At 40.3% G+C, this 22,855-nt stretch overlaps 1 protein-coding gene across 1 annotated transcript in view; it reads left to right on the top strand.

Annotated features, from left to right (window-relative positions):
- The window catches only part of LOC116053034 (E3 ubiquitin-protein ligase rnf213-alpha-like), a 67,678-nt gene extending 45,027 nt beyond the window's left edge, over positions 1–22,651 (top strand). The window contains exons 42-68 of the mRNA XM_036007228.1: positions 1,086–1,206; positions 1,414–1,514; positions 1,625–1,804; positions 2,359–2,504; positions 2,772–2,874; positions 3,112–3,226; positions 4,198–4,405; positions 4,494–4,684; positions 4,993–5,115; positions 5,607–5,717; positions 6,056–6,298; positions 6,588–6,675; positions 6,922–6,956; positions 7,072–7,175; positions 7,718–7,871; positions 8,117–8,291; positions 8,812–8,900; positions 9,233–9,484; positions 12,247–12,376; positions 12,949–13,026; positions 13,616–13,796; positions 14,765–14,969; positions 15,407–15,484; positions 19,236–19,433; positions 19,990–20,079; positions 20,275–20,453; positions 22,442–22,651. Of these exons, the coding sequence (XP_035863121.1) occupies positions 1,086–1,206; positions 1,414–1,514; positions 1,625–1,804; positions 2,359–2,504; positions 2,772–2,874; positions 3,112–3,226; positions 4,198–4,405; positions 4,494–4,684; positions 4,993–5,115; positions 5,607–5,717; positions 6,056–6,298; positions 6,588–6,675; positions 6,922–6,956; positions 7,072–7,175; positions 7,718–7,871; positions 8,117–8,291; positions 8,812–8,900; positions 9,233–9,484; positions 12,247–12,376; positions 12,949–13,026; positions 13,616–13,796; positions 14,765–14,969; positions 15,407–15,484; positions 19,236–19,433; positions 19,990–20,079; positions 20,275–20,453; positions 22,442–22,598 (3,835 nt within the window). The 3' untranslated portion in view covers positions 22,599–22,651. The remainder of the gene's footprint in view (positions 1–1,085; positions 1,207–1,413; positions 1,515–1,624; positions 1,805–2,358; positions 2,505–2,771; positions 2,875–3,111; positions 3,227–4,197; positions 4,406–4,493; positions 4,685–4,992; positions 5,116–5,606; positions 5,718–6,055; positions 6,299–6,587; positions 6,676–6,921; positions 6,957–7,071; positions 7,176–7,717; positions 7,872–8,116; positions 8,292–8,811; positions 8,901–9,232; positions 9,485–12,246; positions 12,377–12,948; positions 13,027–13,615; positions 13,797–14,764; positions 14,970–15,406; positions 15,485–19,235; positions 19,434–19,989; positions 20,080–20,274; positions 20,454–22,441) is intronic.
- Positions 22,652–22,855: the final 204 nt, after the last annotated feature.

The raw sequence follows: 22,855 nt of genomic DNA, 5'->3' as shown, positions 1-22,855 counted from the left end.
AAATTTGCGACTTGAGTCTGACTCAAGTCGAGTCGTGCGACTCCAGTCCCCCACCTCTGGTTTTATGTCTCTTTATCAGTCTGATTTGGGTTATATCAGCATCACACAAACATGCATCACCCCTCATGTCACATGTCAGTATTTTCACTATCAGCTCACTACTCAAGATACACTAAACTGACATCTTAACACAAGCCTAAACATTAATCTTGACATGTTTATATATATCGAATTCCAGCAACAGGAAATAACTTGGCTCTTTTACTCTGATCTTTTTCCTTTGGTGCCGAAATGTTTTGCGGTGTTGGTGAATTCTTAAAAAATTAAACACCACTTAATTTCGGGTACAATGCGTTGTAACTCGCATTACTAAGATTGTAACGTGTATAAAATTACCGAAATTATATTAGTAATGCATTATATTACTACATTACACCAAAAAGCACTACATTACTGTAATTGTGTTACTTTTGTAATGTGTTACTCCCAAAACTGCTCTTTATGTGTGTCTATAAGTCCTTTGATAGACTGGTGATCTATCACTAACACCATGAGCTATTTTGAAACTGTATGGATGCATATTTCGCATAGTGAAAAAATGCCAAAGTCAAAAATCCTTACAATTGATCAAGTACACTGTGAATAGCTCAGAGAAAGTATTTTTCAAGCCCCCAGTTTTTTGCAGTGCACAAAAACTAAATTTGCTACGTTACTATAGTAGCTACTAGAGACTAACAGGTGGGAAAGTCTGAAGGCATCTGGTGGATGGATGGAGAATGTGGCAGATGGGAGGAACAGGCAGAATGGAAAAGCAGGACTTAAAAACACTTTGTGACAGCTTTTGTAGTGGATGCGGCCCACCACACCTAAAATAAAGATTTTTATGCATAATACAATATTAAACTTATTAAGCTTCAGGCAAATCAAGCAGTGGTGCTCTTTCTCATTGCAAAGGCCATGTATTTCTGCTTACCAATTTCCTGGAAAAACCCAGCACTGATATAAAATACTGCCTTGGAGGATAGTGAATCTGCATATATTTCTACAACACACTAAATGTGATTATGATCTGTTATATATTATAGTAATGGCTGGAAGCGCATCTACATCCTTTCATTGTTTGTGGAACACATGCTGCTGGGTTTCCGTAATGACGAGAATCAGCTCAGAACATTGGTCCTGAATCACACTAAAACCTTAAGCAAGGTGAGTCGATTTTTAACAGACATAATCAGTGTGGCCTTCATCCAATGTGACCCAGGTTAATTTTTTAACCCATCTAATTTCATCTAATTCTCATAATGGTCTTCATACTATTATATTTTACATAATGTCAGCCAACTGAAAAAAGTGAACAATTACCATTATGGCTTTTGTTTTATTTATGTCCAATGTTTCTCACCTATTTCAAAGGTTCTGGAGGGAAACTCTGATGTAAAATCAATGAAGGCTTTTCAAGCTGTGATTAAAGTACTGAAATCCTGTAAGCAGGGGGCAAGTGATCAGTTGTTTCGGTAAGGGCTTGTTAATTTGACAGTTAAGTTATTTTAAATGAAATAGTGAAGAATGTTCTTTCGCTGCACTTCAGTGAATCTGGTTGACCTTGGTTTTTATTTTCACCAAGGTTTGGACTTCAGTGTGGGGTGTGCATGAGGGAGCCTCAGGACCCTGTAGAGCTGCCATGCCATCACATCCACTGCTCAACATGCATCAGGGAGAGCCTTGATGCAGGACAGACTTCCTGTCCCAATTGCAGGCAGCAGTTACCAGATGACTTTCAACCACATGTCTCTGAAGATATCAGGTGAGGTTTTTTTATATTTCATGTAAAGAATAGCAACTGGAGAGCTTTTAGAGTTAGACTATTAAGGTGATGAAAGCTAGTATGAACTTAATTATTGACTTTTACTCAATGCACCACTGTGGTTATTAAGTACACAGGAGCCTTTTTTGCACTGTACAGTGCTTAGCAGCTTTGTTTAATGAGCCACCCGTCATGTAAGAAATATGTACACTCAGACATTGAGCAGTGAGACAAATATCACTCAGTGATTTTCTATTGTGCATTCACCTATCCTGTATATATGTGTGCAGTCGTAGTATATAATAGACTTGCTTATTATGTAGTGGGTGTGAACATATGTGATTCAGTAGATGTCACCGTGAAAGACAGTATCACTAAGAAGACATACAGTGGCATGTACATTCAAGCAAGAAAGTCCCCTGACAGAGTTTGATATTTGGGGAATCAGTAGACTTAGCTTAGCCACATTTGGAGATTTTCTTATAAACACAGATATAACTTCCTCACCTTGATTTTTAATTTTTATGTTGCATTTGATTTTTGTGACTCTGCAGTGTTTCTATCAAGAAAAATGCAGAATTTAGGCGGCGTTGCAATGGTTTCTTCATTGATCTGCTCTCCACTGTGTGCTTCAAGGACAACACGCCACCAGAAACACGTGTCATCACCCACCTGTTGTCCTACCTGATGGTTGAGACAGGTACCACAGGTAGAGCTCAAAGAAACATCATGTATCATATATACCGCATGTGTCCTCTTTATTTTCTTATTTTCTAATGAACCTTGATTTTTCTGATACTATGTGACAGCTTTGACCATTTTGTACAGTACATACAGTACATTCCTATTATGGAATTATTTTTTTTACACTAATTATTTATCTTTCTTTATCTTTTATCTTAATTTCTTTTATCCCCTCAATTTTAATATGTTACTAATATATACTCTTAATCATATTTCAAACTAGAACATAAACAGATTCACACCAAAGATCTGTCGCCTTTTGACGAGTCACCTGATAAAAACCCAGTCGTGCGATCTGTGATCCTCAAACTGCTTCTGAAGTTCAGGTTGGTAAACTAAATGCTGTCAAAACTACCCATCTGAATGTAAATGATGCTGTCTGTTAGATATAAATGGCAGCTCTGTCAGCAACAGTGCAAAAGAGTTTGACAGCATTGCTGTTTTAATCACATTGAAGGATTTGGTTGTGAGAAAATGTTGGAATAGATTTAATCTACTCTTCTGCACATTTTAAGGCTCCTCTGCATTGTATCAAGTGTATGATGAACCTAACTGTGTTTCAGCTTTGATGAAGTCCAGGAATATTTGCAGCAGCATTTGTCATCTGTTGAAGAAAGCATATTTGTGGATGAGGGTGATAAAGCAGAGCTTTATGCTTTGTACATCAACTGCTTGGAGGTAAAACATCTTTTAAACAAATATATAACAGTACTGTTTTATTATGTTGAATAGTGTAGAAATGTATCAGATAGATACAGTAGAAAGAAGAGTTCACACTCTATACTAAGTGTGATCTCCCAAAACCAAATTATTTTTCTAGCAGGACATTAGACATCCAAATTATTACTATTTGCTTTTTACAGAGTGTTTGAGTGTAGGTGTAAATGTTTTTTTTTATTTCTTTTGATGCATTTAAGAATAAAATGTATTGATATATTGATTGCTCTCATCATGGGGTTGCAGTATTAGATGTTAAAGGTGAAATATGTAATACTGACAGCTAGTGTTTAAATAGTTACTGCAGTACAAATTCAAAATACTGGAGAGAGACGTCCCCCCCCCGCCCCCCAGTTATATTGACAGTCATAGAAGCCCGTGCTCACGCGGAGCTCTGTACCCAACTGACAGACACACTTTTTGGCTTAGAATTACGGTAGGATACGCTAAAAATAACACTACCTTGCTGTCCTCTCCACCCGACTGAACACACTTTATTGGCTTAGAATTACGGCAACAATCACTAAACACACTGCAAACTCACGGTCCTCTCTTCCCAATTTACAGCCCTTAATATCCTTAATATCTGATGATGCATTGGGGTCATTGTTGGATTTATTACAGTAAATATATTACATATTGGACCTTTAAAAGGTCATATTTGGGATTTGCATATGTGCAAAAGCATGCACAAGTTTTGATGTAAGCTTTGAAAGTGAAAGGTTCTGTTTTGTCAGGGGGGCAGATACGTTTGCTAGAGGGCTGGATTTGGCCCACAGGCTGCTATTTGTCTACCCCTACAGTATCTGAATGTGAAAGGAAGGGTTCAGGAGGAGTTTGGATGGCAGCTGTATCACAAACTGTTGTTTCAGTTTCTGCTCATTGCTGACACGAGTCAGTTGAAATGACAGTTTAATATCTTTTCTTTGCAGGACTCCATGTGGGAAAAAATGCCTCAAGAATCTGACACGGCTGAAGAGCTGAAGCCATTTTACAATGATGAAACACAATTCCTGCACAACTTTTTGGCTGATGGTACTTCTGTTTCAGCAACAGTGTCTATTCAACATCTGCAGCACATCGCACGATTGCGCCTGTCACTCACCATGGCTGCCCAGCTTATCAGTGACAGTCTGTCTGGTAAGAGATAACTTCACTACTGCTGACAGTTTGCATTGGTTAGCAATAACAAAAATTAAGAGTTTATTGGACTGTGTTACTGTTGCAGACAACAATGTCCCAGATGGAGCAGAAGATTTCCTGAACATGGTGATTAAGTTCTGTGAGGACAGTGGAAATGATTGGTACCGCGTTTATTTGATTCGCAAACTGAGCGAATGGGAGGGTGTTGAATCCGTCCAGACGCTGGTGAAACAACCACAGTTCAGCTGGCTTTTCCCTACAGAGATCCATCAGCAGGTACACCACCATTCATGAGCATATCTACTATAAAACAAAATGTATATGTAAACATCTCACAATTATTACATGATGCAGCCAGTAGGGCCAATCATCAGCAAGGCACTATCATTTGATATTATTATTTGCAGGTTGTTACTTACTTAAACATGGAAACAAACCAGATCAGTCAAATGTATCCCAGTTATTAGATTATTTTGGGACCAGGGAGCCAACAGGACATCTCATATCTATTTAATATCCATATATTTGGATATATTACATTATTATTGTTTTTGCTCCTCTAACTCATTTTATGGTGTGACCAGAATGAAGATGGAGGCCATATGGACCAGTTTCTTGCCTATGGAGAGGAATACAAGGCAGTAAGGGATGCAGTTGCCAAGGCAGTAGTGGACGGTGATATTGAGCAGATAGAAGACGTCTGCGAGGTATTTAAATTTAATTTACCAAACTCTTTGCTGCTACAAGTAATACTTTTGACCCATTCCTGTAAATGGTACATTGTTTTGACACAAGGGACAGAATATCTTTTTTTTTTCCAACCAGCAGTCTATATGGGTAGTGTATGAGAAAGCTGTTTCTTTTCAGTTATACAATGTATATAATACATAACATGTCAATGAGTTTGAATCTTTTAGCCTTTTTACTACAAATCAAATCTACTTTACATCCCAGGTAATCATTTTTATCAATCAAACACTGCCGCTGTATATTAGGAAATTTACTTTATTACCTGGAATGAAGAAAATATAGATTTAAAAGTCTAAAACTATGCAGTTAAAGGGCTAAAACTTGAAAACACTTTGACTGTTCCTTGAGATCGATTTCATTACCATAGTTGTTACTGGGACCAAATATCCATTCAGTCTGAATAGTAGCTGCTCACTCATTAATTATTGTTTGTTTTACATTGATTTAGAAATGCACCGCGCCACCAAGAAATCGAACAATGTTCATCCTCCTGGCGCTTTTCCGAGAGGTTACTACTCTGTATAGATCTGCAAATACAAGCATTCATCCAACCCCTGAGGTACGTAGAGGGATAAGATACACCATTGTAGAAATTGAATAATATATTAAACGTCTTAAACAATAGTATTCCGCTGAGAGTTAAACATCTGGTGATATCATTCAGAAAATTGGATTAGATTATTAATTTACAAATTGAAAAAGTGACTATGAGTAAAGAACAATCAGGGTATCAATTAATCCCTCATGAAAGATACTGCCTCATTTGCTACTTAAAGCATGTCAACCATTGTTGTTTGCAGCCTGTAAAGTAATTTCAAAAACGTATGTTGAGTGAAAATTGTTTAATATTGATATAAAAAAATTGCCACTGTATGTCTTCTTATATCTTCCCTGTAGCGATGCCAGGCTTTTGGAGAGCTCATCCAGGGCTCAAGGTATTTACATCAAAGAGAAGTAAGGGATTTTGCCTCAGCCTTGGTTCACAACAGGTTGGGAGCCCTGGCCATGTACCCTGGTCATACTATTGTGGACAACACTATCATCGAGCTGATCATGCATCTGGCAGCTGTGCTGCTCACTGGGACTCATCCTCTGGTGATGCCACTCAAGCAACTTGGTCTGTCTCCTGAAAATATGCAGGTACACGTGTGTCATATTGGACTTTTTAGATCATTGCAACTCTCCTTGGTGTTACATGACAGAAGGCTGTCAATTTTACAACTTTAAGGTGCCTTGCATAATCTAGTGCTAGGGATGTTTTTAAACTTAAGTGGATGGGTATTTGTATTCCAAGACAGATTGAAGAAGAACAGAACAGTTGTAAGGAAAAGCTCTTTAACATACTCATAGCTTTAATAAAAACTAATGATTATTTTCATGTTAGTTTTATGAGAACTTTTGAACATTTTCATTTTATTTTACCTAACAGGCGGCATTTATCCCCACAATGCCTGATGACATGTTAGCTGTTGCCCAAGCAGCTATACAACAAGACTATGGGCAGCTCACTTGGTATGGTAAGTATCATTCATTCATAAATAAACCACCATTTTAATTTAATTTCATTCATTTTTGCAGCTTAGTTTTCTCAAATAATTATCTTGAATAAACAATTTTCTATAACAGATGTCTGAAAGTCCTCTGATAATCTGTATTGCTCTAGAATTTGCGTCATCATATCAAATGCTAAAGGAGTCACATAAACTGTCTCAATAATTCAGGTGATTTAAGCCTATTTTAATTGGTTGATTGTTTTTTCACAGTTTGTCCAAATAATCATCCATGCTTTGTTGATGAGGTAAGCAATTTTTTTGCAGTACCAGTTAATTTATTTGCACAGTGTTTACAGACATGAAGTTATAAATACATAGAGTAGATAAGAAAATGATCTGATCTGCTGTGCTCCTCTGCAGTGCGGCCTGCCCATGCAGCGAGGCCGATGTCTGGAGTGTGGCCAGGAGGTTGGAGGAGAAAATCATTGGGCCTTGGAGGGATTCAGACAAATTCAGCTTCAGCAGTGAGTATCATTAAACAGGATTTTGCATGGGACATAATATAGCAAGGGATCATGCAAAAGTATTAAGTATAGTTTGTCGGTGGAAAAAAGCAAGGCCACAAAGACACAGTTTCAGTTTTGCTGTATAGTTTTTAAAGCATTAGCAACGATTTTAAATTTAAAAAGATTGTTTTGGTGAACACAAGATAAATGACCACCCACAGCAATAGAGGTTCAGTATTTTTATATTCATGGTGTTTAAATACAAAAACATCTAGTATATTTCCAGCTTCCCATATTATGGCGATTAATGGGAACATCATGTGACATTTCCAGTGTCACATGATTACTCCAATTCTACTGACTCAGATATTAAGAAAACTGTTTTATATTAAACAAAATCAAATTAGTATCATTAATGTGAGACTAGCAAGACTAGGATGATAATTTGTGACTCCTTTTTTTAAACTGATATTAAATGTAGTTGTAATATATGTCCGGTACCGTTACATTTATACAACTCCCCCAAACTACTTACTTAATGATATTGTAATCTGTTTTAGGGATAACACAAGGCCTGGCCACATCCTAGGAGACCCTGACCGGAGAAACAACCCAGATGCCTTGGACACCAAAAACATATCTCTGAGTCCCTTCACTCTGGTCAGGCTGGTTACACATTTGGCCATGTTGTTGGGAGCCTCAGAGAAGTCCCAGGTGAGCAGATGAAGACTTGCTCTTAAAATTAGATATCAACCCCTAAGTGTTGCACTTTCTGAGCCGTAGGTAACTTTCTTGGATTGTAAGTGCCAACAATATTTCAGAGTTGACATTGTGTGTAGCAGGGGTATCAAATGATTCTATCCAGATACTAATCTCTCCGCAAAATAGATATAAAGAACTATTAATTATGGCTGTTCTTTTGAATCTATGACATTGTCCCCCAATCTCTATATCTTTAGTTTGTCCAGCACATCATCCAGCCACCTGTGGAGGATGTTTGTTTGTTTCTCAGTCTACACATAATAAAGGATCTGAATCAGCTGTCACAGACACTGGGAAGAGGAGCGGACGACACTGTTACAACTGTCCACTTGGTGCTCAAATCCTTTCAAGAGCTATTGCAGGCCAGTCCCTGTAAGTCAGTCACCAACTGTAATAATTGTTTGTTAGTTGCACGATAATTCAGGACACTTCAGAGGTAGAGTAGGTCTAGACCACACTCTAATTTATAGAGAACAAACAATACCTCCAATAGCAATTCCACCTAGTACTGTGTGCTATAAACTGTTGTCGATAAAACTAAAGTGTTTGCACGTTATGTCAGTCATATAATATTCATTCTTGCCAATTCACCATCTGAGGCATTTTTGCTTGTTCAGTTCCAGGATTATTGTCCTCTGTCAATATGTAAATATTTGTCATGCACAGTGAAAAAATATTGATTCTGTCTCCTAAACTAAAAGACGGACACACAACCTACACAAATTACAAGATTTTTTAGCATTGGATTTTTCTAAATCTGTAGGATAGGCATAGAAACCTGTATTTGTATAAAGGATCTTACTATTTCTGAATGTTTGTTTATTTTTACATACATACATACATGCATAACAGTACATTTTACAAAAATACCTTCCGTTTGACTTTTTTTTAGCTGATATTGATCCTTACCTAACAACCAAAGCATCCAGAAACACGTGGGAGACTACTGTGGCTGCAGATATGATGGCACCTCTGTTGAGGGTAACCTTTTACCTTTTTACCATTTTACATTTTTCTTTTCCTTTTTTTAGTGACGATGAAGCTTTTATGATATTTGAAAATGGCCAGTTTGACAGATAGTTATAATGTATGACCATATACTCAGTTATCAATGTCAATATCAGAATACTTTTATTATAAGCTAATTTTATTATAATTATTGAATTATGTTTAATTTTAATAAATGCTTCTCCTCATATTCTTATATGTATTGCAGATGGATGCTGATATTTTTATGGTTTCTTTTGCACAATATTTTTTTTTCCATTGCTGCATTAAACTCTCCTACTACTGCTAATATTTTGTGCCTATAGGATCTTGATCAACTCCTGCAAGAAGCAAAGGGCAGCATCAGGAATGACTCCCGTGTATCCTCCAACTTCATCATGAGGACGACCTTTGGTGATGATTGTAGCTTCCTGACGTCGCTGCCGCAGGGCTCTCCGGTCCACAGCTCAGCGGTGTGGAGCTGCAGGGAGAGGTTCTCATTGCTCAGCCTCACACACATTGTGGAGCAGTATGACCAAAAGGAGGAGCTGCCTCTTCTCTGGAGGTTTCTGCAGAAGGTGAATGTCTGTGAGATGTAAACCTTTGTGACTAAATGACTTTAAATTCATCAGTTTGGTCAAGAGCAAGAAGTCTTGACAACTACTAGCCAGATGGTTATGAAATTTGTTGTAGATATTCATTTTCAAGGGATGATATCTTTGACCTCCTGACCTTTGATCTAGGGCCACCAGCAATTCAAAGATTCCACTTCTACACAACATTAAAATCTAATGGTGGATTCATTTTAGTAATTGCACATTCAGAGAATGAACTATTTGCATTTTGGACAGCTTTAGACCAAATGTCAACCATGTCCACAAGATATCTCATCTCTCTATAAAATTTGGATATCTCTGTGTGTCCCTACCACACATGAGTGGTACAGCAGGGTGGGGGGGGGTGTCATATGCCAAAAAGTGGTTATCCGCCAAAAATCTAATGTTGTCTACCTTACATGCAAATACAATCCTACACAGACACGTTAGATGAACGGCAGGGCTCTTGGGCTCTCTAGCACGTTGTTTTGTGCATGCAGAACGGCCGTTCTGCATGCTGTTTAGGCTGAGCCCGGCTCCCTCCTTCTCTCGCCCGGGGCGGGGCACATCACTGTACGCTCCCTTGCCCATAGGGTTAGGTAACAACCAAATTATGTTGGTAGCCTACTAACAATGACCGATTCATGTTAAATCAAACGGTGCCTGAGAGAACTGCGAGCATATCTGTCCTCTCTGCATGTTGACAGAGAGCGGGGCTCCGCTCCAACATAGATGGAGCGAAGTGCAACACCTTGGCAGTTTGTTTAAAGCGGACCTATTATATAGCATTTTCAGGTTCATACTTGTATTTTGTGATTCTACTAGAACATGTTTACATGCTTTAATGTTCAAAAAACACTGAGACTGACTGCAATGGAGTAGCCTATATAGCAGGACTTTGTACCCTGAAAAATCACCAATAAAGGCTTCTAAACCAAATACTACACAACCGGACATGTTCCGGCATTAATGTGACCCAAAATTGGGGAGAAATTACCAACATTGGCCGCCAAGATTACAGCTATCTAGCGTTACCATGCAGCTACTGTAGTTAGCAATGGACACTAACACAATATAGCAACACTTTCTACCATCAAAAATCTAAATAAAGGCTTTTAAACCAAATACTGCATAATCGGAAATGTTTCAAGAGTAATGTGACCTGGAATTAGGGAGAATTAACAACATCGGCAGGCATCCAAGATTACGTCTTAGATGATAGATACAGTAGCTTAAAAAAACACTCCAGTAGTTGCTGCCTGGAGCAGATGACCAATCATAGATGGCCGGCTTGGAGTTGCGTAACACCTAGCCGAGAGTAGAAAAAACTGTTAAAGGTTGAAAATCTGAACGTTTTAGCTCATGGTGATTTCTCTGAAATATGTTTACCTCATTATTTGAAGCTCTGGCCATGTTTAACATAAAAAAATCTATTATAACATAGATATGACAGAAAATAGGGAAAAGCATAATAGTTCCACTTTAAGTCAAAGTGAGTCACGGCAATGCCGGTAAAGTGGTTGCAAGTGTGGTTACACTTTTCAAAATTCCACGCAGATAGCGTTTGCTGCAATATAATATAATTGCGAGCTGAAAGCGGCCACAGCACGGTTACCCTTCCTTTGTGACAGGCAGGCACAACAGTGCTCTCTATGCCCTGGTGACTGACTGACAGGCTGGAGGTTGTAGGGAAAGGCAACTTTATTTCTATAGCAAATTTCAGCAACATGCAATTCAAAGTAGTTTACATAAAACATCTAAGAGCAATTAAAAGGAGATAGGAAATAAAAAAAGGCTAAAATAGAATACGATACAAATACAAGAATAAAAGTTCCAGTGTAAGAAATCAATAATTATCTGATCTGATAGGTTGTAGGTACGGAGTTGGGAGGGGAGAGAGAGGGGTTTTATGTTGTGTGGAGTATTAAATGTTCTAAATAAATAACTAAAAAAAAAAATTCTAAAGTACATAGAATAAATAGGTTTGAAATCATTTTTACAACTGAAATAAATTTTTTGTCATTACGGAGGGAAAGTGTCAAAAAAGGTACCGTTGGGTACCGGAACGAAATTAAGGTACCGGTATCGGTACCTGGATGTGTGACGGCTAGATGAAAATAAGGTGACACGCCGAATCTCTAAATAAGCCGCAGCCGAGCCGCGACTGAACTGCGCTTATAGTTAGAAAAAGTTGTGAAAAAAAAAAACTGGGAACCAAGCAATCCTTCTGAACAGGCACGCACTCCAAACGGGCACTGCATTAATATTCTAAAAGTAATAATTTGCCATTACATGAGTGATGAATACAGTCTTGCTTCTGAGGGGATACACCCTTCTAATTTCTTGGGGATAGCTGTGTAGCCGATCCCCAATCACCACCGTCAGGATAACTTTTTTTTTCTTTTTTTAGCCCCATTACTCATAATACTTTTATTTTCCAAAACAATTTGAGGAAGTCATGCACAATACATTTATAATTATTTTATTATCTGTGTAATTGAAATGTTTGAGTGAATTTTTTTTCCCTTATTGTCCCAGTAATCTTTCAAAAAAGAAATCAGAATAAAAACCTCTATATTCAATAAAATGAAAAATTATTTTTTTATTTTGACAAATAGTTATTCGTTTTGATCAGCAATATTATAAATGGGCCAGAGATACATTATGGTCATTTATCTTAATGACTTAATATATGTTGCATATGGTTATGAGCATATGATGAATTTGTGTCTTTTCTTTTTCAGGAGAGAGAATTTCGGCAGATTAAGCTCCTTCCAGACATCCTAATCCTGCAGAAACGATTGGTGAGAAAGTTCCAGAACGCAACTGACCAGATAGTGGGCTCCATCGGAGAGTTCATTGAGAAACAAACAGGTACAGCTGTGAAATCTTTGAGCAATAACTAGACCTAAGCCTGGTTTGTTCTCAAAGTGTTAGCATGTAATTATATCGACGACGATTCATTTAGGTGATTGCTCTGGTTCCTCTGGAAATTCGGCCGGATGTCCCTCATTTTCTCTTTGTGTTGGCATTTTAAACTGCGGTCTATTTTTGATGACTAGGGTTAACTGCTCCTCAGATCACTGCAGGGTAAATCCAGACAGCTAGCTAGACTATCTGTCCAATCTGAGTTTTCTGTTGCACGACTAAAACAATCTTTGAACGTACACGGTCTACCAAAACAAGTTCTTTCCTGAGGCTATTTTGCAGAGGCACTGTCATTGTGTCCAGCACTTAGTGCCGCCGGAGACGATTGTGATTGGTTTAAAGTAATGCCAATACACCAGAGCACGTTTTTCTCTCATCCCAGAATGCTTTGTGGTCTAGCCAGAACCTCCTACGCAGCGCTGTGGAGGAAGGTCTGGCAATGCGAGACAAACATTTAATTGATTGTTCCACTTTTTGTCATAGGAACTATGTAAATATTTTAACATTTCTTCTTTCAGAAATGAGGAAGTGGTATGAGAAACACATTGTCATCTTCCTACAAACATGGAATCTGCTCAGAGTGTCTGTAACTAGCAGTAAGTAAAACACCCATCTTCCCTTTGTCTTCTTAAAAATGCATTGATCGAGACAGTCGCAATGACAACTTTACTAGTCCTCTCCTTTATTTTGTTCTGTTTTTGTCTGTATTGTAAAACACTTTGGGTCAACTTTGTCATGTTAAAATGCTGTATAAATTAGGTTGAGTTTAGTTTAAATGTATCTTAATAATGGATTTGTAACTAGAGCAAAGCAATTCTGCAATTGTTTCACGTATCCAGTAAACACTTTAACACAAGTTATGTTGTTTACATTTACACTGTAATCGGAGTACAGCTACTGTAACTCCATTATTAGAGCTTAGATACTCAATCATTTAACTATCTCTAGTCAAGTTAACAGAATTGTTGGTTAACATTTAGTGTTGTGATTCTGCCCACACTCTACAAACGTCACTGGTTTCAAAATTATGTCTTTGGAAAAAGAGCTGTAATGGCTACATGTGGTTAAAAAAAAAGTTGTTTCTTTGGTGCAACAGTGATTGAATAAAATATCATAATGAGTACATGCTAACATATTGTTGTGTTGGACATAATGTTTTATGTATTTGTCCTTTCCAACTTACAGGTGAGTTGAAAATTCCAGATGAATTTTGCAGCGAGGATTTGGACCTGAACAGTGATCTGCAGTACCTCCTGCCCCGGCGGCAGGGTCCAGGCCTGTGTGCCACAGGGCTGGTCAGCTACTTGGTGGCGCTACACAATGAGCTGGTGAACGCTGTGGATAGCCACACTGGAGAGGACAGCAGGTAAAACATACATGGAGCTACAAAAACAAATTTGTTGACCAACAACGAGCTGGGGAGAATGTTTCAGTTTAACCCTTTGAACTCTGCAATAGAACTGGCCCGTCAGTGCTTACATTGGCATTTTTGCTTATTGTGATGTCATTTCCTGGAGTATCTTCAAATGCTTCTTATCCCTAAAATCAGTAAAATCTAAATAAAAAAAATTGTGTCAATAAAAACTAAATAATTAATAAAAGTATTGAAATTGTAAACAAATACAAACACCGGACATCGGTTTTCAACGAATTTTACTAAATAAACACACACAAAACATATAGATCCAAACGATTTCTAGATGTAGAAACATGAACAAATATTTCTTAACACTTCATAAGGATCATAGGATCATGTAAACAACAATCTCCCGCGTCCTCCAGCGGGAGGTCCGTTGTCTAAGGGTCCATGATGCGAAATGCTTTTTTCAGCAATGCTGCTTTGTCATTGTACCGTAAAGGTGAGGTTCACAATTTTGTCTGTCTAAAACCAAAATGAACATTGAAAGGGCTTTTTCTTGCTGTGATTATTCCTGTTCATACTTGGCATTACACTAACCCTTTCTAATGCAATCCTTGTTTAGTGTAAGTAGTATGACAGATACTAGGCTTATGCCTATCCTTGAAAAAGGCCTAATGTGAATTTGGTAAAAGCATAATGCACATGCAGACTTTTCAACGACTGTAGTGAACAAGCTAAACATGCAAACACACACTGTGTGTTGGGTGAAAAATGTATGAATTTTGTAATAGCACCAAGATAGATATATTATGGAACATTCACGTCTGCTGAAAACCAAACATGTTTGCTGTATTCCAAAAATCTTACTTTTAAACAAAAAATGTGGAATAATGAAAGTTTATGCATTTTTGGTTGGGATTAATAAATGTCATTCCAGGACTAAAAAGTGTATATTTGCTTTGTGATGTCTACAGCACTTACAAGGTGAGTGTGGCAGCGCTAACGGAGCAGCATGTGATCCACTATGAGCTGGAGAAGGACCTGCTTCCTCTAGTTTTATCCAACTGCCAGTACAGCTTGGAACATGGCCATGAAACGATCTCACAATATGACCTGCCCAGGATCCAGCAGCAGATCCTCATCCGTTTCCTACAGGGAAAACCCCTCATCACACGCACAGTGAGTCCACACAGCCTGGTTTGGTTAAAGAAAAATGACAAGACATTAAATGGACTCACACAAGCTTAACCAGCTCTTTACAGTCTATTGTTGCCTGGATTGTGCACCCCCTTGGCAAGGAACCTCCATTATGCCTTGCGCTACATGTAGCGATACCGATCATCTTAAAACAGTGGCTACAGCCAACTAAAACCATATGGAACAGACACATTTTGTTTGACTTGGTTTGTTTTGGGCTGTCATATCGTTTTGTACTAGCAAACCAGATGGTTTTCATTGTGTTAGTTAACAACACAGTAAGACATTTTCACCAAGCAAATTGTAACATTGTGTTTGACTTTTATTTGTCAGTATTTTATCTGCTCTGATGTCTTACTTATTTAACAGTAATATTTCCGTGTTTTACTAAACTCACTTTCTTTTATGCTTTATTGTAGGGAATTCCTACTCTGGTCAACACACAAGAGAGGGACTATGAAACCATTTTCAAAGCTGTTAAAGGAAAAGTACATCAGGTAAATTAATGATGACATATTACATTATACAATTAGATTTCATCTTACATCTACCTAGTCAAAACACAAATATATATTACATACATTTAATATGTACCACATGGGTGGCAGTGAAGGTCAGGGGCCTCGACGGACCAGACCCGGGCAGCAGACGCTGGCTCTGGGGACGTGGAACGTCACCTCTCTGTGGGGGAAGGAACCGGAACTTGTGCGGGAGGTGGAGCGCTACCAGTTGGATCTGGTGGGGCTTACCTCTACGCACAGTCTTGGTTCTGGAACCATACTCCTGGATAGGGGTTGGACTCTTTTCTTCTCCGGAGTTGCCCAGGGTGTGAGGCGCCGGGCGGGTGTGGGGATACTCACAAGCCCCCGGCTGAGCGCCGCTACGTTGGAGTTTACCCCGGTGGACGAGAGGGTCGCCTCCCTACGCCTGCGGGTTGTGGGGGGGAAAACTCTGACTGTTGTTTGTGCGTATGCACCAAACAAGAGCTCGGAGTATTCGGCCTTCTTGGAGACCTTGAATGGAGTCCTGTATGGGGCTCCAGTAGGGGACTCCATAGTTCTGCTGGGGGACTTCAACGCGCACGTGGGCAATGATGGAGACACATGGAGAGGCGTGATTGGGAGGAACGGACTCCCTGATCTAAACCAGAGTGGTTGTTTGTTGTTGGACTTCTGTGCTAGTCATGGATTGTCTATAACGAACACCATGTTCGAACATAGGGATGCTCATAAGTGTACTTGGTACCAGAGCACCCTAGGCCAAAGGTCAATGATCGATTTTATAATCGTTTCATCTGATCTGAGGCCGTATGTTTTGGACACTCGGGTGAAGAGAGGGGCAGAGCTGTCAACTGATCACCATCTGGTGGTGAGTTGGGTCAGAGGGTGGGGGAAGACTCTGGACAGACCTGGTAAACCCAAACGGGTAGTGCGGGTGAACTGGGAACGTCTGGAGGAGGCCCCTGTCCGACAGACTTTCAACTCACACCTCCGGCGGAGCTTTTCGTGCATCCCTGTGGAGGCTGGGGGCATTGAACCCGAGTGGACAATGTTCAAAGTTTCCATTGCTGAAGCTGCGGCGGGGAGCTGTGGTCTTAGGGTCTTAGGTGCCTCAAGGGGCGGCAACCCACGAACACCGTGGTGGACACCGGTGGTCAGGGAAGCCGTCCGACTGAAGAAGGAGTCTTTCTGGGATATGTTATCCCAGGGGACTCCGGAGGCAGTTGCAAGGTACCGAAGGGCCCGAAGGGCTGCAGCCTCTGCCGTGAAAGAGGCAAAGCAGCGGGTGTGGGAGAAGTTCGGAGAAGACATGGAGAAGGACTTTCGGTCGGCACCAAGGTGCTTCTGGAAAACCGTTCGCCACCTCAGGAGGGGGAAGCGGGGAACCATCCAAGCTGTGTACAGTAAGGATGGGACGCTGCTGACCTCAACTGAGGAGGTAATAGGGCGGTGGAAGGAGCACTTTGAGGAACTCCTAAATCCGACTAATACGCCCTCTATGGTAGAGGCAGAGCTGGAGGATGATGGGGGATTGTCGTCAATTTCCCTGGTGGAAGTTGCTGAGGTAGTTAAACAACTCCACAGTGGCAAAGCCCCAGGGATTGATGAGATCCGTCCAGAAATGCTTAAAGCTCTGGGTGTGGAGGGGTTGTCTTGGTTGACACGCCTCTTCAACATTGCGTGGAAGTCGGGGACGGTGCCTAAGGAGTGGCAGACCGGGGTGGTGGTTCCCCTTTTCAAAAAGGGGGACCAGAGGGTGTGTGCCAATTACAGGGGTATCACACTTCTCAGCCTCCCCGGTAAAGTCTACTCCAAGGTGCTGGAAAGGAGGGTTCGGTCGATAGTCGAACCTCAGGTTGAAAAGGAACAATGCGGATTCCGTCCTGGTCGTGGAACAACGGACCAGATCTTTACTCTCGCAAGGATCCTGGAGGGAGCCTGGGAGTATGCCCAACCGGTCTACATGTGCTTTGTGGATCTGGAGAAGGCGTATGACCGGGTCCCCCGGGAGACACTGTGGGAGGTGCTGCGGGAGTATGGGGTGAGGGGGTCCCTTCTCAGGGCCATCCAATCTCTGTACGACCAAAGTGAGAGCTGTGTCCGGGTTCTCGGCAGTAAGTCGGACTCGTTTCAGGTGAGAGTTGGCCTCCACCAGGGCTGCGCTTTGTCACCAATCCTGTTTGTAGTATTTATGGACAGGATATCGAGGCGTAGTCGGGGTGGAGAGGGGTTGCAGTTTGGTGAGCTGGGGATCTCATCGCTGCTTTTTGCAGATGATGTGGTCCTGATGGCATCGTCGGCCTGTGACCTTCAGCACTCACTGGATCGGTTCGCAGCCGAGTGTGAAGCGGCTGGGATGAGGATCAGCACCTCTAAATCTGAGGCCATGGTTCTCAGCAGGAAACCGATGGAGTGCCTTCTCCAGGTAGGGAATGAGTCTTTACCCCAAGTGAAGGAGTTCAAGTACCTTGGAGTCTTGTTCGCGAGTGAGGGAACAATGGAGCGGGAGATTGGTCGGAGAATCGGCGCAGTGGGTGCGGTATTACACTCAATTTATCGCACCGTTGTGACGAAAAGAGAGCTGAGCCAGAAGGCAAAGCTCTCAATCTACCGGTCAGTTTTCGTTCCTACCCTCACCTATGGTCATGAAGGCTGGGTCATGACCGAAAGAACGAGATCCAGGGTACAAGCGGCCGAAATGGGTTTCCTCAGGAGGGTGGCTGGCGTCTCCCTTAGAGATAGGGTGAGAAGCTCAGTCATCCGTGAGGAGCTCGGAGTAGAGCCGCTGCTCCTTCGCGTCGAAAGGAGCCAGTTGAGGTGGTTCGGGCATCTGGTAAGGATGCCCCCTGGGCGCCTCCCTAGGGAGGTTTTCCAGGCACGTCCAGCTGGGAGGAGGCCTCGGGGAAGACCCAGGACTAGGTGGAGGGATTATATCTCCAACCTGGCCTGGGAACGCCTCGGGATCCCCCAGTCGGAGCTGGTTAATGTGGCTCGGGAAAGGGAAGTTTGGGGTCCCCTGCTGGAGCTGCTACCCCCGCGACCCGTTACCGGATAAGCGGAAGAAGATGATGATGATGATGATGATGATGACATTTAAGGAAAGACATTTACTAGGGTTGCAACAAAAGATGGTTTTCATTAACAATTAATGTTTTGGTAATTTTCTTGTCTGTAAAGCATCAGAAAATAGTGAAAATGTCTATCACGAGTTACCACAGCCCAGGGTTCCTTAAATGTCTTGTTTTGAGTCCAAAACCCACAGTTATTCAATTTACAATTATATAAAACAGAAGGGCAGCAAATGCTCTATGTGACCTGCTGAAACCAGAGAATATTTGGTATGTTTGCTTGATGAATGACCTTAAAGTATTAATCTGTTACAATTGTTGCTGATTCATTTTATTCAGGATTGCATTCTACAAGGTTATAGTCCAACATGCAGGGTTTTATTTTTGACAGATGTATTACCTAATGCTCATTAATCAAACTATTATATTCTTTTAAATGGCTTCTTGTTGTATTTAAAACAGTACAAATCATTGAGTTCACCTGTTAATTATTTTATTACATTGTGGGTCAACATTTTGTTTAACGGTTAATGGTATCTCATCCAGAAGGTAATTCATACATAGATAGTTTGACTGTCAGTCAATTTTAACTATGACATTTGACAATTGTAATGTGCACATATTAATGCACAACAGACATTATGGCTTCAGGCTTTATTCATACTTTGTTGTTCCTTCAGGACACTCTGCCCTCTTTGACCCGGAACGCCTTGTCCAGAGAGCTGGACTCCTACAGCGAGGTGTGTGAGGCGCTCAAGATCGCGGAGCTGCTCCTGGGTTTCCTCTCAATGACTGGGGGTGATCCCATGATGTCGCTGGTCAATTACCTCCAGGACATCCTGAAGATGGCCGACCACATCGATCGTCACATATTGCAGGTTAATGCGTGTGCAGCCTCTTTGTTTGTTGTATATTTTAAGGTTAAAGCTAAAGGAGAGCTATGTCAGCAAAACCTGCTTCAGTGTTCATGCGGGCACCCAATTATTGTTTTAAGACAGACTTGAAAAATTGTGAAGCTATAATTTCATACATCATAACTACTTTCAGGTCGTGAGTAAAGTAATTAATTACCACCACAGTTGGACAAAACAACTCTGAAAACAAGCTTAATACATCACTTCACTGTCTTACAGTAAATGTTATGTAGTTCCCCATCTACACAAAATAGGGACATTTAAAACTAATATATATTACGAATATTTTAATTACCATTAATTAAATTATGTCAGATCAGCATCAAAAAAACACAAGTGAAATAAGTTAATCTACAAAAATAAAGCTTCCTAATAATAAATCCCATCTTAATTATATCCTCTAAACCCCAAAACTAAAGAAAATAAACTGTAGGTATAAAGTAATATTTTTTTAAATCCCTGTTGTGTGCTTTTAGACTGTATGGAACAGACTCTTTACTCTGCTGTGTTATTTCCTTAGGCTCTGGGCAGATGCAAGCTCAGACACTGTGTTTCTTTGTGGCAACTCCTCTCCTCCCTCAAATCTGAAAGCATGCTGTGTCTCAAGAGGGTAAGCTGGTTAAACAAGTAGAATCACAACAATAGAAAATAAAAAAAAACTGGGCATTAGGATCATGACTTATGCTTTTATGACCGATTGTTTATTTTTTTGGCTAATTTCAGTGTATACTTCAACAAAACATTTTACACATAATATACAATGTTTCACACATAAAATACCTCACTCCATGTTTCTATAAAAAAGGAGCCCTTTTCGGGGTATCCAGCTGAGTACCTGATACCGCTGACAGAGGAAGACAAGACTGAGCTAAAAGGGTTCATGTCCAGGGGAAACATGGACCAATGGCTGCTTGAGATGCACGAGTTCCTCCTGTTGAGTCTGGGACGTCCGAGGGCCACCGACAACTACAAACCATCCTGGAGGTAAACCTGTTAAACAAAATATTTCCTTGTTAATGCAATTGTTCCCCACAGTAGACCTGAATAGAGATGTGGATTACCCCCTAAACCTCACTGTCAATACAAACTCGTACTGTGTAGCTAAACTTTGTTCAAACTCACTTATTATCTTATTGGAGCTCCCAATGCCCTCTGTCAGGCTACATTTTGTGCAGAAGACATCTAAAATATCTCCTTATTTTTTGGAATGATGCAGCATAAAAACATGTATGTGTTTAAGTTTTTATTTGTCACATACTATATGACCCTTCTGGCCCTATGAGTGCGGTAGCGCTTCCCTGACCACAACAGTTTAAAGAGGCCATTGTTTGGATAGCTCGAATCCTAAACATCATATTTACAAAATGTGTTTCAGCAACAATAAAGTGCTGAGACTGTTGTTTTGTTTCTCCGTTGTTTAAGACAAGAATTTGGACTGTGTCCCGTTGCTTGTGATGACCTTGTGTCTGCATTTTATCAAATATCTGAGCAGTTTTATAATATAACGCACAGTGTGATATCTGCAGTGGATGTGGTGATGTCAGACATACCTCCTTAAAAATATAGACATGTGTTTCTAACTTGAAGCAGGCTGTGTGAACTGATCAGGACAGCGACTTTTGACTATTTACTATAGACTGCAACAAACCAGAGGTGTGGACTCGAGTCATGTGACTTGGACTCGAGTCAGACTCGAGTCATGAATTTGATGACTTCAGACTCGACTCGACAAAATGTACAAAGACTTGCAACTCGACTTGGACTTTAACATCAATGACTCGTGACTTCACTTGGACTTGCGCCTTTTGACTCGAGAAGACTTGCTACTTCCCATGAAAACTGGGGAAGAAAATGTTCACACGGCCACGCCTCTCTCAGTTTATCTGCATCTGTGAAAAAAATGTGCACCACCTGTATGCATGCAGAGAGCACGCGCGCTGCCTGCACGACATCCAATCACTGTAGTCCCACGTTGTTTTGATTCGACAGCATCTAAGCAGGCACATTGCAAGACAACCAATGAAGCACAAGCAACAACGCGCCAGTTGGCAAAATGATACCGAAGATAGTTTCGTTTGGCTATAAAAATTACGAGGTAGTCGACAAAAAAAGAGTTGCAATTTGCAAAACATGCGGGCCCTTATTTGATTAATGTCACTGTATAAAAAGAGGTTTAAATAAATACAAATCTTACAGACATACATGATTTGTATACATTTTATTTCTGTGGTAAGAGGACTTGAAATGACTCGAAACTAAAATGGTAGGACTTTGGACTCGACTTGAGACTTGTTGGCTTTGACTTGTGACTCGACTCGGGACTTGCCTCATCTTTGACTCGACTTGACTCGGGACTCGAGGGCAAAGACTTGAGACTTACTTGTGACTTGCATAACAATGACTTTGTCCCACCTCTGCAACAAGCTGATAAAATTGTATGTACACTTTGAGAAACATCCCATCCATTTTCTAAAGTACTTATTGTGAAAGGAGCCTGTCCCAGCCGGCATTTGTCATGAGGCTTGATACACATATTACCATATGTTACCAGGGTAACACCTTGTAAAACCAAACATTAATAAATAAAAGAAATAAGCCCCTCAAAATGTGGTCATCATTTACTCAGTCAAGTCAGTTGAAGATTTAAGTTATTAGGGACTTCCAATAATCATTTAAACTCGAGGGGGCATGGCACTCTTTCAACAATTCAAAATGTAATTTGTTCAATTAATATTTATAAATTATGACTGCTATAGACAAGAGAGAAAACAATTGGATTGTTTGTAATATGTTCTCTGTGGTTGGCTCCTGTCAATCACAAGCCTGGCCAGTCGACAGTAAATGTAGGAAAAACTACCACGACATCAGCATTGAAGTTTCATGTTGTTTATGTAGTTGGTATAATTTTCTGTTTTTAGCTTTCCTGTATGCAAACATGGTCCTTATTATCTACAACTTTTCCTCCTTCTCAGTGTGAAAGAGACGGTGTGTGCCTATATGGACCGTAAAGAAGTGGAGGTGCCTCTTTACGTGGAGGAAAAGTTTCCTGAAACTCTGCTGCTGTCCCAGATTGTGGAGACTTGGAAATGCGCCACCACAGCCAAACACGACTGGATGATGGAGGGATAAACTGGATGACTTTGGAGAGATTTGAGTTTATCAGGTTAATTGCTGATCATACATTCTCGAAACCAAAAAAGTTTGATTTTACTTTGTCTTTTATTTGTTTCTTTTTTGTATCGATCTTTCTGTGATAATTATGTATGAAAGACCTTAAAAACGATAAAGTATACCAAACCTGATTGTACTAGAGTAAATGCTGCCTGACAGTTTTAGTGTTGTCTTCAGCCAGCTGCTCATTTAATGCTTTTTGTTATTATATTAGA

This window comes from Sander lucioperca, chromosome 11 (assembly GCF_008315115.2).
Source record: "Sander lucioperca isolate FBNREF2018 chromosome 11, SLUC_FBN_1.2, whole genome shotgun sequence".
NCBI lineage: Eukaryota > Metazoa > Chordata > Actinopteri > Perciformes > Percidae > Sander > Sander lucioperca.
This window is presented reverse-complemented; position numbering and strand designations above follow the sequence as displayed.